Source organism: Aureobasidium subglaciale, assembly GCF_000721755.1.
Source record: "Aureobasidium subglaciale EXF-2481 unplaced genomic scaffold scaffold_1, whole genome shotgun sequence".
Classification (NCBI taxonomy): Eukaryota; Fungi; Ascomycota; class Dothideomycetes; order Dothideales; family Saccotheciaceae; genus Aureobasidium; species Aureobasidium subglaciale.
In genome coordinates this window covers 717,823-734,345 of record NW_013566994.1, presented here as the reverse complement: position 1 = coordinate 734,345, position 16,523 = coordinate 717,823, and the positions used below count along the sequence as shown (strand labels likewise).

The window sequence follows — 16,523 nt, the reverse complement described above, 5'->3', positions numbered from 1 at the left end:
CGATAAACACCAAGGTTTCACTTTCTTCGACGGGGGATCGATGTCGGCTTCAGCACAGCCGTCGCTATTTGTTCAGCTGTGTGCGGTTGAGCAAATTATGATATGGCGTACCATAGTTGCCTGGCTACATTGAATGCTCTGTCAGTCGGGTCGTACCATCCCAGACTACCGTACCTGTCTTTATGAGAAATAGCGCAAGAGGTGTGGCATGCTCATGATCGTCCATACGAGTCACGGCCAATTGAGCTGCATCTAGTCTATATCAGCTCCCAGACTTCTGTCAGACCAAGCTTATCGGTCGTTTCCCTCGGGTAGAACGACCGCGCAACTGTTTCTCCCATAAAGTGGTATTCCTCGAGGAAAATAGTGAGACGTTGCACAAGACAAGTTGGGCGACCTGGAACGAGACACATCTTCCTCAGCCACAGTCAACACTCTTATCTGTTTTACTTTATTACAAGCCTCTCTCTTTGCGATTCTCGTTATACGGCCTCACTTCCCTTATTTTGGTTTCAACAAAAGCTTCTATCTCTTTTCGCTCATTTTCATTGAGAATATCATCTCCTTCTTGAGAAATGGCCCCCCAGTATACGTCATCTACGTCCATACTCGTCCTGATTCCATAGTCGATCCAGAACTGCCCACTTTTCCATGATGCTCGCATCTCAGTGGAAAGTTTAGATTCTCTTGGTGATCTCGCTTCTACACGCTCCCATCGTACAGAGCCATTGAGGAATACGCCAGTAGCGATGGGGGGACGAGCAGGTCAAAAGGCAGTATGTGACTCGATTCAAGCATTCATGGCGGCTTGACAAGACTGCGTTGCTTTGCAAGACGAGTGCTGCGCAGCGTGTGAAATTTGGCTTAGCCGCAGAAAGACATTATGATAAAAACAATGTCCAGTGTTTCACTGCAAGTATCGCGCGATACGCAGTTAATGCAAGATGCAAGAACAGTTGTCGCACCGCATGCAAGGGATTGACGTAGTCGCTGGTCGTACGGAAGAAGCAAAAGAAAGACAAAACATACAGCAGCAGGGATTCCCACGTGGTCACCCACCGTAGTACTAATCTGCCGTTCAACTGCTTATGTATGGCAGAGCGGACGGGATGCCCAGTTTTCAGCTGACTGTGGCCGTATGTGCTTGACCTGCGGCCTCACAACAAGTTAAACCTCATCGTGCGTGAAAACACATCAATGTAGTGCGCGGTCACGTCGTCCATCGTTGGATCTGTTGCAGAGCTGACGTGCTCAGACTCCAAACCATGCACGAAAAATCGACTCAAAGCATCGATTACACACACATCTCGTGTCCGAAATTCAACACGAGTGCATTAATACCATAGACGAGGTCTGGCCTCTCCCATCACGCAGGGGCTGTCGCGACGACCAAAGCGGCAGGTGCCAATAAATCCTCCTCAAACCAGACGCTTAGAACTCGCATCCTCCGCAGCCACACGATACACAATCGAATGGTGCAGACTATCACAAGGCTGATTCCTGAAAATCTGGTTCGCCAGCTATTTTTTGACACGCCCGGGTGCTTTTGTGCGTTTCTCGAAGCTTGCTGGAATAGTCTTAGGCTATATTGCACTCGCATCACATTGGCTGGAAGACTTGTCACTCTTAGCATTGCAGATAAGCATTGGACGTGTTCTTGGTCTAGCTTGGTCTAGCGATGCGGCATATTAGAGCTGGTCGCGAGACAGTGTGAATCCTGATGGATTTTGCTGTCACTGATAGACTGCTTTAGGCATGTACTTAATGTAGCGGCATTCCGTGCCACTTGTAGTTCTGGAGTCTCCACCGCAGACTGACCTTTGTGTGGTATGCTTCTTTTACAGCTCGACATACATGCTCGTGTTGCTAATTATCGTCCTAGAGAGCATCCCTCACCACAACTCACGCAGTCATGGTGTACGGACAGTCAACAAAGACGAACGGACTCTCCAAGGGCGCTCGAGATGGTATCATAGCTGCCGTTGTCATCGTCATCGCGATTATCCTCTCGCTGCTCGGGTTCTTCCTATGGCGCAACCGCAAACTGAAGCTCACCAAAGCCATTGTAGATGCCCAAGAAGCAGAAGGAATCAGAGCCTGGCCTACAAAATGGCCCACGCGAGCAAGACCCGTCGCAACAGCTCCACAAACAAGAAGGCATGGTGAAGCGGTCGAGCTGGCACCACCAGAGTATGATACTGCTCAGCCGTTGCCGACGTACGAGCCTGCACACCCACCTCGCGTCGGGTCAGAGTCCTATGAGTTGACAAACATGCCACATGGACATGAGCCTGCCCGCCAGAATGTGTAGTGTATCCACTTCGATGGTGGGCTTCGACCAGCTACCGTTTTGAATATTCGAGATCTTGCTGGATGTGTGCTCTCCGGTCGAGAGGCTCCCGAGAGACTCACGGATGTATTTGAGCCCCATGTTCTCCAATCCTCTTTGATTTCCCCATGCCGGCTGCCTCGTTGATAACAAAGTGTCACATTCCATTCAAATTGGTATCCGGCTTCACTCAAAGCAGACCTAGCATGTGACCCGAATTTGTCCGCTGAAGTCCGTAGAGGCGCGTAAACCGCGACAATTGGTGTTCGGTGTAAGGTGATGCCGAGTTGCCGTGAGATCGCGGTGATCGTGAGCGTTCGTCCGTCTGGGACGTTGGCAGGCGATGTTGAGATATGAGAATGTGACGATGACCAGACGCCTCGATGCGCGAGAGATTGGTGGTTGGTTCGCGCCGCGTTTTTCCTCGCACAGCATTTGACAAAGTCGGTTGCTACTGTGATGACCCTGTCACCTTGATGCGGCTCATCTTTCTCATGATCGATTGCGAATGCAGCGACGCATCACCTGTCCAGATATGCTCCATCAGTCGTGTATTTAGCTAAGCTCATCTGCGATACATGTTGTGTAGGTAGGTGCTGTCGTCGAGTCGAAATCACAAATCCGTGAATCTTACCTCTTTCCACAATCTCACAACGTGTGTTTATACATTGACACGTCACAAGTTCTGGACAAACGATGTAGGCTTCGAGCTCAACCTATATTCTGCCCGGCCATATCACGCACTTTACGTCTCAATCAAGTCTGGAATGTGACAACACATAGTGCATAAGATTTACCTATGCTTACCACCTTTCCTCTGCCGAAGTTCGTGTTCTTTCTTCGGATCCTTCTTCTCAATGACCCACGTGTCGACGACTTCTTTTGTTTCGACCTTCTTCTTCTCAGTGTGCTTCGCATCCTTGATACGTCTGATATAGCCCATGTAGATGGCGACTTCAGCAAATGCTACAGTGCCACTACCGAACATGCTCAGGGCCATTCTCTGGGGTACGCTCCAATGACGAGCGGCAATCCATATGGCGACACTACAAGCGATGATAGAGACGAGGACGTTGATGATGAGGGCAAGCTGGCGATTGACGTCTGTATACGTCACTTCGTCGTCTTCGTCCTCCACTCGTATACGAGATGGCTCCGGGATAGATGTTGTAGGATTGATCATGCGTTGGTATGCAATGTTCTCTTCCTCCCTACGAAGGCGGGCCATCAGAGCGAGGTACTCGGCAGTCTGTGAGACACGGTCAGTTCTAGTGGTTGCGACAAGGTGCGTTAGATGAGTGCATACTGGTTGAGGTTTCGGCTTTGGTGGGGCCACATAGATGCTCGCTCCCTTGAGCAACGCATCAAGTCGATAGTCATCCTTGCTATGGACGTCGCTTTCACGCAGGAAGCGGGCAACCTCGATCAACTGGGCGTGAGAAACAGGGGAGCCGACTCTAGGCTCGCTCAAGGAGGGGTCACTCGACGAGTCATCATGCTTCTCGCCAGATCGCTGATTGAACAAGTCAACAGCAGATTTAGCAGCAGGCGTGAGGGTCAAGAGGACCATGAGTGCGAGTGGAGAAGGATGGAAATGTTGGTTGCTATCGCATATCTCGAAATGAGCTCGGGCCACATGGACTCCAGGCCGAAAAACCAATGAATGATGCTTGGATGGAGATTTGGTCAGACAGAAGCTACTCGCGCATACGCTTCAATTGGCCACCAACGCTCCTTCCTAAAGACGTCCAGGCCTTCCTTCCTATTGCGATTGGAGTTGTAGCGGGTGTCGTTCTGTTTGCGCAGTCTTTCTCCCTGGAAATGAGTGCTCCTCGTGCTCGAGCATCGGCGCTCGCCATCACCTCTCGCCCGCCGTCATACCGATCCTCATGTTCCAAATACGCACACATCCCACCGCCGCGCCCACAATCAATACAAGCATGTCTGCCCTCGCAACGGCGGCATCAGTCGTCGGTCGCCGCTGCCATCCAGACGGCCAAGCACATGTTCAGCAACGCCGCTCCTTCACCAATCGGCATTGATCCGCTGCAGAGTGTCGCCAAAGAACTCAAGTTCTTGACTGGAAACATCCAACAGTTACTAGGCTCTGGCCACCCCATGCTGGATACTGTCGCAAAGTACTACACGCAATCAGAGGGCAAATATGTGCGCCCCATGCTGGTTCTGCTCATGTCGCAAGCTACCGCCTTGACTGTCAAGCAAGACCGATCCACTCCCCGGGCTCTCGATGTCGACTCGCCCATATCTCCCTCCGCCGTCCTCTCCGATGCCAACCACTCCTCTCCCCTCACATCTCCTCCTACTGTCGATGACACGTCAGACACCACCGTTCTGCCTTCGCAGCGTCGTCTCGCCGAAATCACCGAACTCATCCACACTGCCTCCCTCCTCCACGACGATGTCATCGACAATTCCATCTCTCGCCGCTCCGCTCCCTCTGCCAACATCCAGTTTGGCAACAAGATGGCCGTTCTAGCTGGGGACTTCATGCTTGGACGTGCCTCTGTAGCACTTGCCCGTCTTAGGGATCCCGAGGTCACCGAACTGCTTGCTACCGTCATCGCCAACTTGATCGAAGGTGAATTCATGCAGCTACGCAACACTGCCTCGGACGAGAAGTACCCTGCGTACAGCCAAGAGACCATGGAATACTACTTGCAAAAGACATATTTGAAGTCCGCTTCGCTCATCAGCAAGTCGACAAGAGCTGCCGCTATTCTTGGAAACTGCTCTCCGGATGTAGTAGACGCTGCGTATAGCTATGGAAAGAATCTTGGCCTTGCCTTCCAGCTTGTCGATGACATGCTTGACTACACTGTCAGTGGAGCCGAGCTCGGCAAACCTGCCGGTGCTGACCTAGAGCTGGGTCTGGCGACCGCTCCTTTGCTGTTCGCCTGGAAGGATAACAAGGAGCTCGGTACCCTTGTTGGCAGACGTTTTGCCGAGCAAGGCGATGTGAAAAGAGTGAGTTTGCACTATCCTCCATTTATTGTACGACGCGTACTGACAATCAAAAGGCGCACGACCTCGTCATCCAGAGCAACGGCATCGAGCAGACTCGCGCCATGGCTGAAGACTATATTAACAAGGCCCGCGAAGCCATTGCTTTCTTCCCGGAGAGCCAGGCTAAGGCCGGCCTCCTGGATATGTGTACAAAAGTTTTGCAGAGAAGAAAGTAGGCATATATATAAAAATCTCCTCTTTGTATGTTATATGGGACGGAAAAGAAGCAATGTACTTTTACCCATCTCTTCATCTTTCGTGTTTTGAGAGATGCTTACGCCAAAATCGTTTGAGAACCAGCTCGACACGAGGTATTCGTGCCACACTGTAGGAGTTCTCCTCCGTCACGGGAAGAAACGCGAACCAAAGACTATCGAAAGTATCGAACATGACCGGGCCAGCTGAGAATGCGCTCTTCTGGAGTCTCCATGATTCGGGAATAACCATCATACTATCTTGGCCTAATACTCTTCGCCAGGACCTTCTGTTCAAACCAGAAGTCCTCTGCTATCGCCATGCGATTTGTATATAGGACTTGTCTGCATCGCCACTCGCCACATCTGTACTTAAGCAGAGTTTAAGCTCCGTCAAGCACTTCCACAACGCCAAGCTGATTGGAGGCATTGCTTGGCCTCGTTGAAAGCGCCGAAACATTCCATGGCGAATCTGTATCCGTGGAACAAGAATTTGCCGCAGGAGCATACCACATGCTAGTGTGCATGATAGCTCCATGCGAGACTACTGCTGACCATTTTCTAGCACCTTCAGATGCCGGCCGACTAGCCAGAACCGGCTATGACGGACCAAGATACCCCACTGTACTACCCCGTGGCTGATCTACGTCTCCATGCCCGCAAAGAGTGGAGGCTCGCGCGGAGAACGGATCCACAATCGATTCTCTTCCACACGGGCAAAATGAACAAGGTGCGACCTTCACAACTTAGAAGTATATGATCGGCAGTCCGGCATGCCTATCAGTCAATGTAGTAACGGTAAGTAGCAATTCAAGAGTCTTTTAAAGATAGGTTCCCTGCCTCTCGCTTTCGCTCGCGGATTCTTGTTTCTTTTCTGTCATTCGTGCTTTGTCCCCATACCCAACACATCATGGGTATCTTCAAGAAGAACACAGAGGGCGTCGAGGCTCAACAACCACAACCCGAAATTGCTCGCGAGAAGGACTTGGAGAAAAATTTCGAAGATGTGCAATTGGAAGCAAGACAGGCTTCAGTGGACAATGGCGGCTCAGAACCATTTATCGACCCTATCATTGAGAAGCGCGTCATTCGCAAGCTTGATTGGCATCTTGTACCACTGCTGATGGCGCTCTATCTGCTCGCATTCCTTGACCGCTCTAACATTGGTAACGCCAAAATTGCTGGTATGGCCAAGGCATTGGATATGGTCGACAACCCCGATCGCTATACATGGCTGCTTACCATCTTCTACATCGCGTACATTCTTTTCCAGTTCCAAGTCCTCGGCTGGAAGAGGTTTCCTCCTCACATCTGGGCGTCTTGGGCTATTTTTGGCTGGTACGTACTTCATGGGCAACTGGCGTCTGTTAACATTAAACGCGGAAGCTACAGTTGGACTTGTGTTATGCGACAAGTGCTAATATCTTGAAGGGGCGTCATCTCGACTTGTCAAGCTGCGGTCACAACATGGGAGGGCGAGATGGTCCTCAGATTCCTTCTCGGTGTGTTTGAAGCAGCATACGGACCTGGTGTTCCCTACCTGCTGTCTTTCTTTTATCTGCGCCATGAAGTCGGTTTCCGCAGTGGTATCTTCCTCGCTGGTATGTTCAGAACTTTCGGAGAGGATTGACCCATAGCTGACCACAAACAGCTGCTCCACTCGCAACATGTTTCGCTGGCGCACTCGCCTATGGTATCACGTCCGGTCACGCCTCTATCGCGAATTGGAAGCTTCTTTTCCTCGTTGAGGGCCTTCCCACCCTAGCCATGGTACCAGTTGCATACTTCTTCCTTCCTGATAGTCCGCAGCAGGCACGATTCTTGAACGAGGAAGAGAAGCGCGTCGCGGTCGCAAGAGGTGTTCGCCAGACTGGTACCACCGAGCGTATCGGTAGTATTAAGCTCAAGGATGTTGGGTTGACCTTCATTGACCCCAAGGCCATCTGTACAGCGTAAGCATTACACTACCTTTCTGAAAAGCCCACATCGCTGACATATCGTGTAAAGTCTCATGTACTTCAGTTGCAATGTGTCATTCTCCTCGTTGCCAGTCTTTCTGCCCACCATTCTAGAAGAGATGGGTTTCGAGTCCATCACAGCTCAAGGTCTTTCCGCACCGCCATACTTCTTGAGCTTCTTGATCACAATCGGCTCTGCTTACATTGCGGACAAGACACAACAACGTGGGTTGACCATTATTACTCTCTCCATCATCGGAGGTGTCGGTTACATCATGCTTGCTGTGACAACCAGTACCGCTTCTCGTTACGCGGGTGTGTTCCTCGCCGCATCAGGAGTCTTTCCTTGCATCGCAAACATTCTCCCATGGGTCACGAATAACCAAGGCAACGACGATCGTCGTGGTGCAGCATTCGTGTTGTTGAACCTGATCGGCCAGTGTGGTCCCCTTCTCGGCACTCGAGTCTACAACACACCGCCTTTCTACGTCAAGGGCCAAAGCATTTGCGCTGCCTTCATGTTTTTCAATGGTTTGCTTGCATTATTTTTGCGTACACTGCTCGCATATGAGAATCGCAAGTTGGATAAGCAGTATGGCACTATCGAAGAGCAGAAGAACAGGATCGCATCGACAGAGGGGACCAAGGAGGCGGGCATTGAGGCCAACACTGGTGTCGAGAACTTTGGTCCCATGTATCGTTATGTCTTGTAAGCAAGACTCGAGATATGGTCTCCCAGTTAGCATCGATATCATGAATAAACACGAACCAATTCACATCAAGGCTTACAGCCTCGTTTCGGCATGTATTCAAGTACCGCGCGCTTTCTCAGCCCCTCTTCACCGTTTTGATCTAGCATGACTCGATCACCATCTTTCATGCACCACATTCAACACTCTCTCGACCCTCGTGCCTCCACCCAGAACACGACGTTGAAAGAGAGCGCAAACATGTGGTCAAAATTGACGACGCTCTGGCGCCGCCTGGTCACCAAGGTCAACTGCTGCGCCCCGCAGGACGAGGTCAAGGCCGCCCAGCTCGTTATCGTGAGTGCTATCCGGACTGCGCGCTCTGCATGAGGCTAATGGACGCTCATAGGGAAAGCCATTCGACTTTCAGAAGAAAGATGTCGCTGTTGAGGACGGTGTTCTCAAGATCCGCACGCCGCCACCATCTGAAGCTTGAGATCTGGCTGGTCCGTGCATTGGCACCACATCAACGTATGTTTCGCTGCTGCCACCAAACAGCTGAGATTACTTGCTGACCTTCAACAAGCATGACTTATTGAATTCATGACGACGAGATTCATACAAGAGATGCGCGCCGAGAAGCAAAAGCTGCTCAAAGGACGCATGCCATCCAGTCTTATCAAAGGTTGAGATTGATGATGATCTCCCTGGTGGACCCTGCCGATCATCTTGACATCATCCAAGATCTCGGTGAATTGGCAAAAAAGCATCTCTGAAGTTCAACGACTCTCTGCTACAACCACATATGGGCAACGCACAGGCTCACAGAGCAGACACGACTCCACCCTTGGAGCGTGCATTATCACGGCTTCATGTCTCGTTGCATGAAGAAATGCGCTACTCGGTCATGGAAGGAGAAGAAGCAGATCTAATTGCAACCTTTTTCTTCTTCTCTTTTTCACATGTTTGTTGTTTTAGGCCTTGCAACGTCCGTCTCAACACGAAGCCCACCAGATGGACATTGTTCATCGACTTGTTTAGGCCAATGCTCCAAGAGGCCTCAGTTCCCAAACAGAGTAGAATTCAACCTGCTGGCGTCATATCTGTCTAATATGTAGTATATATGTCCTGCTCGTGCAGATATCTCCAGTTAAACCCCACCTTTGCTCATATCCAACTCCACACATCCGCATCTTTATCGTCATGTCAACCTCATTCAAGATAGTCGAGCATCGGACTCCCTGTCAAAGCATTAGAGAGTATCCTCAAGCTACCTCGACATACCAGGAAGAAGTGTTGTATCTCAGCGCTAAACAATACATTCCTCTCAACCGCACACCACAAGAAGGAGATGTGACGATATTGGCAGCTCATGCCTCCGCATTCCCCAAAGAGTTGTACGAGCCACTGTGGGAAGACCTGCTTAAGCAGAGCGAGAAGGCCGGTTATGGTATTCGCAGCATCTGGATGGCAGATGTAGCGAATCAAGGTGCATCCTACGTGCTCAACGAAGATAAGATAGGCAATGACCGTAAGGAACACTTCCTCCTCACCCGTCAAAGCGAGAACAACTTGATCTGACATTGGGCATAGCAAACTACGCAGACCATGCACGCGACCTCCTCAGTCTCATCAACACCCACCGCTCAGAGTTCACCCGTCCCATCATTGGTGTAGGCCACAGTATGGGCACCATATCTCTCTGTCTCCTCGCGCAAATGCATCCTCGCCTCCTGACCTCTATTGTCATGCTCGACGCCATCATCATCTCCAAACCACTGCCCGCTTGGGTCCCCATGACCCGCATGCCATCCTTCCGCAAAGACCTCTGGCCTTCCCGCTCAGCAGCCGAAACCGCATTCCGAAAGAACTTCCTACTCAAACCCTTTGACCAACGTGTCGTGGAGAAGATCCTAGAAGTCAGCATCCGCCCAACACCTACCTTACTGTATCCAGAAGGTACAGCAGAGGAGAAAGACAAGCAAAGCTACACCCTCACAACGCCTAAACATCAAGAAGCCATGTCTGTCGCACGACCGAATTACAAGAACCTGAATTGGGAAGACAAGTCTGATCTAGTGGCTAGAAGTACCCATCCGGATCTATGGCCTTGTGCACCAATCGTATCTCCCTTTTACAAGTCTGAAGGGAGAACTGCTTGGATGTTCTTGTCTCATCTACGTCCTTCTGTACTTTGGATCTACGGCGGAGATTCATATACCATGGATCCTGAAGAGAGAAGTGCAAAGATGAAAAGGACAGGAACTGGTTGGAACGGCTCTGGCGGTGCTGAGATGGGTAGGGTGAAAGAGCAAGTCGTAAAAGGCACTGGACATTTCCTTTGCTTTGAGAAGATCGAGGAGACAGCTGAAAAGGTGTCAAACTGGTTGGACAGTGAGGTCAAGATCTGGAAGGATCTAGAAAAGGTTATAGTGGACAAAGACTGGTTAGAACAGGATCTTGTGGGAAGACAGAGAATGGATGTTAGGTGGTTGGAAGGTGTCAAGAAGTGGAAGGGTGATCAGAAGGCCGTTCCTTTGAGTAAGCTTTGAGGAAGTAGAGAGGTGTTTCCATGAGTTCGACCGCACACTCATGTTAACACAAAGCAAATGGAGCGACAAACAGATCGATAGTCGTCGCTCTCACAAACATCAAACGTGAGCGTCAACACAACTTAGATCTACAAGTACAACATCTCCAATATCGACCTCTTGATCAGACGCTTCACATACACACTCTCCACCACGCTTTCTCAATCATCACGAAGCTCTCTCATCGTATCACGAAATTCAAAAGCACTACCATTCAAGTAAGCCCATCCATACCTAACATTAGCACCAAACATACTCGAACACTTACCAAACGACATCCTAGCGGAATGTCCACCATCGACTCCTCCCCCTTCATCGATCTCCTCCAAATCTTCCTCCCCCCACTCATCCTCATAATCTTCATCACCGTCCTCGTCCGCTCAGAAATGAAGAGACGCACCGATGACCAAACCTCCAGCCAGCACCAGAAATTCCCCGACAGCTCGGGCCCTTGGCCTCAAGAAGATGAAGATGGAGACGATGTTACTGGTGTCTTTGATGACTTTGGCTACGGTGGAAACCATGAGCGTTATGAAGATGGTCCTTACTACGATGACGTTGATGAGGGCGACTTCTTGACCAGCTACCATGGTGATCCTGGTGATCGCTATGTTGTTGAGCGTCGTTGTAGAGGATGGTATTGAGTTAGTCAAGTCAGAGGTCGCTTGGTCTTGACATGGTGGTTGTCCATGTTGTCAAGATCGACCTTTCAACCACATCGTCAACCATTTTGGCAGCTTTTCGGCGTCGGAAGGGCAGTCAAGCCAAGAGGCTGAAATTTGATAGAGCCAGAGACTTGAGCAAGGCATCATCACCTCTGAGGAGACTTCAGAAGATAGTCTGTCAAAAGTTTTGTGGAATTCTATGATGGAAAGGAACGGTCAGATGATCCACTGCTGGACAATTAAAGGAGCAAATGGTCATATTCGTAGCTGAGCTAGAGAAGAGCAATAAGTACCTAGCCTCAACCAAGCTAATATGTTTACTCTGAATGCAGTCATGTAGAACGTTAGCCGCGCTGATGCCACCTTCAGCACTACCTCTGATCAAGGAGTCTTCGAACTGGTCGTTGTTAGTGCGCGGTCATGTAAAGGACTTATCCAATAGTATGCATAACACAGGTGGGCTGAACTTCGCCGGACCAGACCAGACGTGACGATAACAAAAGGCAGATTGGAGGCGATAGCATGTTGTCTTCGGCGTTGGGTATGAGATAATTCTGACTCGGAGCATAGACAAGTTCGATGCATGATACATGACCAGGACATCAGCTAGCGTCGATAGTCAGCTAAGACAGCAATGCATGCCTGCTGAGACGGTTCCTACATGGAGACAAATGACTTTATTCAAGCTCAGGTACTCGAGTCAATGGCATTCTAGAATTCATACCTTGATGAGAGGTAGAGAACAGGAAACACAAGTGGTATTTTGGCAAAGAAAAAAAGAAGTTTTTGGATCACATTGCCCTCATTGCATAAAACCGATGTACATGCAAAACTGATGCCTGCACTGATCCATTCGGTCCCCGGTATGTTTCGCACGCCAGAACGTAAGCCCACGAAGAGAGAACACCAATCGAACCGAGAGCACCGCCGTAACGGACTTGTGCGTTTTTCAGATATCATCAAGCCACGCCGTAACATTGACTCGTTTATGCCTTGGTCTCCTCGTCCTCGGCAGCGAAGGCGGCCTTCTTCTGCTCGACACGCTCCTGTCTGCGCTCGCGGGCGGCCTTGGTCTTGGCACGCTTGGCGTCCATCTCCTCCTTGAGCTTGGCCTCACGGGCCTTCTCGGCCTTAGCCTTGTGGATCTGTCACGTGTGTTAGAAGAGAGAGAGTGTGTGCAAAGGTAGGTCGGGCTGAACGTACGTGCTCAACGAGAGCGCGCTTGTGCTTGAAGGTGTTACCCTTGCTCAGGTGGTAGAGCTCGTGGTAAAGGTGCTTGTCGATCTTGCCAGAGGCGCGGTACTTGACCAACAGGCGACGGAGAACGCGCTGGCGGCGCATCCAGACGACTTGGCTGTAGACAGACTATCAGTGTCTGCCCGTGGGGTTGTAGTCCTAGATGGAGTCGCCATACCTGGGCATACGGGCGTCCTTGGTACCCTTTCTCTTACCGAAACCACGGTGGCGACCGAGGCGGCGAGCGGCGTTCAGCTCACGGGCGCGGGAGCGCGAGTGCATGGTGACGGGCTTGCGGATGATGAGGCCATCGGAGACGAGCTTGCGGATGGTCTGACGGGAGTTGGCGTTGGAGATCTCGCTGACCTCGTTGGGGTCGAGCCAGATCTTTCTCTGACCGCAGCCAACAACGGAGGCCGCCAGGCGCTTCTGGGTGCGAAGGTTGACCCTGTAGCAGACGCATGTCAGTGCCTGTTATGCTGGGTCATGGTGTGTGATGCATTTTGCCGCCCGGAGGAGCGCTGATAAGAGGAAGCGACAGGTGTTTGTGGTGGGCGCAAGACGACGAGGTTTTTTCAGATTTGGGATGTCGACACTCTCTCCGGACGGCGGTTTGCTAGTACTGACATTTTGACGGGTATTGAGGGTTGCTGTCGTTAGTGATGGGTGGCCGTCGCTCCTGCTCAGAAAGAAAAGCTCGTAGGACGTCGAGGAGCGGCAAGAGCGGAGTAATGATCACATGACCCCAAACACAAAATTGAGCTTCGTCAGTGTGAGTGCCGGCTTTTGTCCGGCTTTTCGCTTGGCGACTGTTTCCCCCTCAGCTCCCCGCTTCGACCTTGGTTTAACAAGTCGCTTCTCCCTTGCCTGCTCACGATGAATGCGTGCACGTCTACGAACATTCCAGTCCCGTCACTAGTTGTAGAGATGTCCCTACGCTTCTATGCTGTGATATTGCTGAACTTCTCGGACTCCCTATCTCACCTCGCAAGAGTGATCGTCGGCGGACTATCATGAATCATCCAAAACTCAACCGCCCCGGGCAAAGCAAATAAGATACCGTTCTTGCAGTACCCCTCGTCATCCCATGAGTCACTTGACTTCGCATCACGATTTGGTCTCGGTCGACCGCAGATAACAACGTCGGATCATCAAAATGAATATTACAGCTTACGACTCCCCTTTCTTGATAACGATGTGCTGGTCTATTCACTCGCTGGTTTATCAACTCATGTGTGCTCTTGTCACAATTACTCCATGACTACCGGAGCTGGCACTGGATACGAGTGGCCCTGCCCATGTTTAATAGGTCCTGAGGTGAAATTATCCAACAAGGTAATATCTGACATTGATAAACCTCTGGGTCAAGTAGTATGCGCAACCTCATGTCCTACCTGCTGGCTGCAGCCATCTGTTGAGACGTCGCGGGTCTGTGATGCTGGTAGATGTGAGCTCTGTTGTTGTAGAACCCTCCATGGCGTGGGAAGCATAGGCAGTGATGAAAATCCCAGTAGGTCTTCTCTTCTCACCCCTTCACCAATCACCCAAAAGATTATCTGCAATGCATAGCAAAACCTCAACATGAACACACGTGATCTCGCATGCTCTTCCTGACTTCCTGAGAGTGAAGCGGCGACATGTGAATTTCCAGACAATGCTTGGCAGTCTATCACACCGGACCTTCGACATTGGTATTTGACGAAAGTCCAACGCCGAGACTTCCTCGAACAGCGTCGAGACTTCTTTGTCAGCGACTTCTAAAGCCGGGTCTAGCATAATGTCGTCCAACTTCCAAAACTTTTCGGTGGCCGACTTCACCGGAGGCAAGGTAAGCTGAGCGACAAGCCGCACGATCTCACCGTTGTTGACGTTACTATGCGCAGGTCCCAGACTACAAGATTGTTACTACCAAAGCCAAGCGCGAGTCGAAGCGCAAGGAGTCGAAGAGCAAGAAGGATGTCTCGTTGCCCTTTATGGATCTGCCACCCGAGATCCGTACCATGATCTACAAGCTCCTTCTTGAAGAATCCTTGACCGAGCTCAACTTCATCACTCAGCTCGGCACACAAAGGCTCCAACGCGGCTACCTGCAGAAAAGACCCCCCACATCTCGCGCAACTAAAGGGCTGGACATCATCCGTCCCAAGGCCAAGGACAAGGACATCACACGCTTCCATCCAGCAATCTTGCGTGTTTCCAAGTTCATCCACGCCGAGGCGCTCCCTATTCTCTACCGTCAGCCCTTCTACTTCGAGCACCCCGTCGCCATGAAGCAGTTTCTTCTGGTAATCCACTCGACCAACCGTCTCTTAGTGGAGCGCATCGTCCTACGTGGCTGGGACTGGCCGTGCGTCAAGTCATGGAGAGACGCGCTTGAACCTGCCTTCGACAGACTTGTGTCCGCTCGCAATCTCAAGAGCCTGCGTCTCGAACGTCGCGTCCACTCCAACGGCGAGGGAGTCCTTGATCGAACCCACTTGCCTCTGGAATACCAGCTCTACCAGGCCAACTCAATCGTTCATGCCGCCAAGTTCTGGGCTCAGTCTCTCGACGAAGTCAAGGGAAAAGGCACTGCATGTTCCATTTTAAGCGTCAGTGACATCAACTTTGGCTCTAAGGATGAGATCGCACAAAAGGAGAAGAAGTTTCTCGCCAGGAAGAAGATCTTCTTTGACCACCTGAAGCTCGATTGAGGGGAGGAGCTTGCGCATGCCTTCGCGAGCAGTTTGTCCGATAACACGACAAACAATCTTTCACACACTTGCTTCCACCACCGATCAATGAAGCACACTTACCACGACGACATGGTTTTCATGCCCACATTTGCTACGAAGGGATGATAACTCGGCGCAAACGGGCAGCCGCGGAGTTTACTTGCTTTCTTTGTTTTCTTTCATTCACTCCTTCAGATGCACACAAGGCAAGCGCGCAAAGTTATCAAGCACCAAAGAGCGTGCAATACAGTCACTCTTTTTCAGATTGGACGCGAATAATCAGATCAAATTGCTTCCATACTTCTTTAGCTTTCTTACTTAAGTCTTTCAGCCTCCGAACGTTCTCAGCGGTGAACATGGAATCTTCGCACACTTCCTATACCGTAGCGTACTGACACTGGAGCTGTCAAAATACATGATGCTTTTTAGATTCCGCATCTCGACTGTGAGGAGAGTGCTTCGAATAAGAGGACATTCTCAATGAGCAGCACCGTCAATGTCAATAGTATGTTGTCTTCAGAATGCCACAGAAGCAGTGGTAGGTCATGAGGCAGGAAAGGTGTCCTGAGAGATCAATTCATACCCTTATCATGGCAAATTAGCCATACATTCTGCTCCTCCCTGCTTAAGTACCACGGTAAGCACATTGCAGAGTCGATGCCACATCGGAAGTCTCTATGAACTCGTTGATGTCCACTTGAGTGTCAGGGGTGCGGTCGCGTTCTCAAAACCGATCCTCGAAAGCCCAACGGCTTCACCCCTGAAGCGGAGTCATGACGCGTGGGCAGCGGCAGGAGGTGTTTCCTGTATGTCTACCACTCTGATTCGGCGTCTTGAGGCTATGCGATGTGTTCTGGAAGGAAACGGAGAGAGATCAAGGCTGATGGAGGTGATTGAAAGAGACTAACGGTTGCAGACAGGGTGGTGGTGATGACCACCACAAAACAAAGCCGGGCAATTGATCGCCGGACTCGGGAATACTATGGCGATTTGAGACGTTTTGTCACCCGAATGAGAGCTTTGACAAGCACCTGAAGCACGAGAGGTGTAAGAATAGGTAAGGCCTGTTGTCCAAGGCAGATCACCCCAGTCTGAAGCGGGAACTGGAAATAGACTTCCCTGG

The 16,523-nt window shown here is 50.7% G+C and overlaps 8 protein-coding genes across 8 annotated transcripts; 5 read left to right on the top strand and 3 right to left on the bottom strand.

The window, feature by feature from the left end:
* Positions 1–1,773: 1,773 nt before the first annotated feature.
* On the top strand, positions 1,774–2,421 carry AUEXF2481DRAFT_184849 (uncharacterized protein). Its single transcript, XM_013492970.1, has one exon. It carries the CDS (start codon positions 1,913–1,915, stop codon positions 2,309–2,311), a length of 399 nt encoding a protein of 132 aa, XP_013348424.1. The 5' UTR covers positions 1,774–1,912; the 3' UTR covers positions 2,312–2,421.
* Positions 2,422–2,801: 380 nt separating this feature from the next.
* Positions 2,802–4,035, bottom strand: AUEXF2481DRAFT_76199 (uncharacterized protein). The gene is made up of 2 exons (XM_013492849.1): positions 3,636–4,035; positions 2,802–3,578 (listed from the first exon to the last, which is right to left on the bottom strand). The coding sequence occupies exons 1-2, from the start codon at positions 3,897–3,899 to the stop codon at positions 3,123–3,125; spliced, it is 720 nt and encodes a 239-aa protein (XP_013348303.1). The 5' UTR covers positions 3,900–4,035; the 3' UTR covers positions 2,802–3,122.
* Positions 4,036–4,150: 115 nt separating this feature from the next.
* AUEXF2481DRAFT_25491 (uncharacterized protein) lies at positions 4,151–5,529 on the top strand (the record flags this gene model as incomplete). Its single annotated transcript, XM_013492560.1, has 2 exons — positions 4,151–5,314; positions 5,368–5,529. 2 exons carry the CDS (start codon positions 4,151–4,153, stop codon positions 5,527–5,529), a joined length of 1,326 nt encoding a protein of 441 aa, XP_013348014.1.
* A 928-nt stretch (positions 5,530–6,457) lies between these two features.
* On the top strand, positions 6,458–8,218 carry AUEXF2481DRAFT_61696 (uncharacterized protein; the record flags this gene model as incomplete). The annotated part of the gene is made up of 4 exons (XM_013492817.1): positions 6,458–6,885; positions 6,979–7,148; positions 7,199–7,499; positions 7,555–8,218. The coding sequence occupies 4 exons, from the start codon at positions 6,458–6,460 to the stop codon at positions 8,216–8,218; spliced, it is 1,563 nt and encodes a 520-aa protein (XP_013348271.1).
* A 1,179-nt stretch (positions 8,219–9,397) lies between these two features.
* Positions 9,398–10,746, top strand: AUEXF2481DRAFT_25489 (uncharacterized protein; the record flags this gene model as incomplete). Its single annotated transcript, XM_013492559.1, has 2 exons — positions 9,398–9,725; positions 9,788–10,746. 2 exons carry the CDS (start codon positions 9,398–9,400, stop codon positions 10,744–10,746), a joined length of 1,287 nt encoding a protein of 428 aa, XP_013348013.1.
* Positions 10,747–10,878: 132 nt separating this feature from the next.
* AUEXF2481DRAFT_185433 (uncharacterized protein) lies at positions 10,879–11,630 on the bottom strand. The gene is made up of 2 exons (XM_013492969.1): positions 11,054–11,630; positions 10,879–10,992 (listed from the first exon to the last, which is right to left on the bottom strand). Exon 1 carries the CDS (start codon positions 11,373–11,375, stop codon positions 11,166–11,168), a length of 210 nt encoding a protein of 69 aa, XP_013348423.1. The 5' UTR covers positions 11,376–11,630; the 3' UTR covers positions 10,879–10,992; positions 11,054–11,165.
* Positions 11,631–12,436: 806 nt separating this feature from the next.
* Positions 12,437–14,097, bottom strand: AUEXF2481DRAFT_1087 (uncharacterized protein; the record flags this gene model as incomplete). The annotated part of the gene is made up of 4 exons (XM_013492422.1): positions 12,437–12,595; positions 12,654–12,799; positions 12,875–13,134; positions 14,081–14,097. 4 exons carry the CDS (start codon positions 14,095–14,097, stop codon positions 12,437–12,439), a joined length of 582 nt encoding a protein of 193 aa, XP_013347876.1.
* Positions 14,098–14,463: 366 nt separating this feature from the next.
* On the top strand, positions 14,464–15,379 carry AUEXF2481DRAFT_1086 (uncharacterized protein; the record flags this gene model as incomplete). The annotated part of the gene is made up of 2 exons (XM_013492421.1): positions 14,464–14,514; positions 14,570–15,379. 2 exons carry the CDS (start codon positions 14,464–14,466, stop codon positions 15,377–15,379), a joined length of 861 nt encoding a protein of 286 aa, XP_013347875.1.
* Between the last annotated feature and the right edge of the window lie 1,144 nt (positions 15,380–16,523).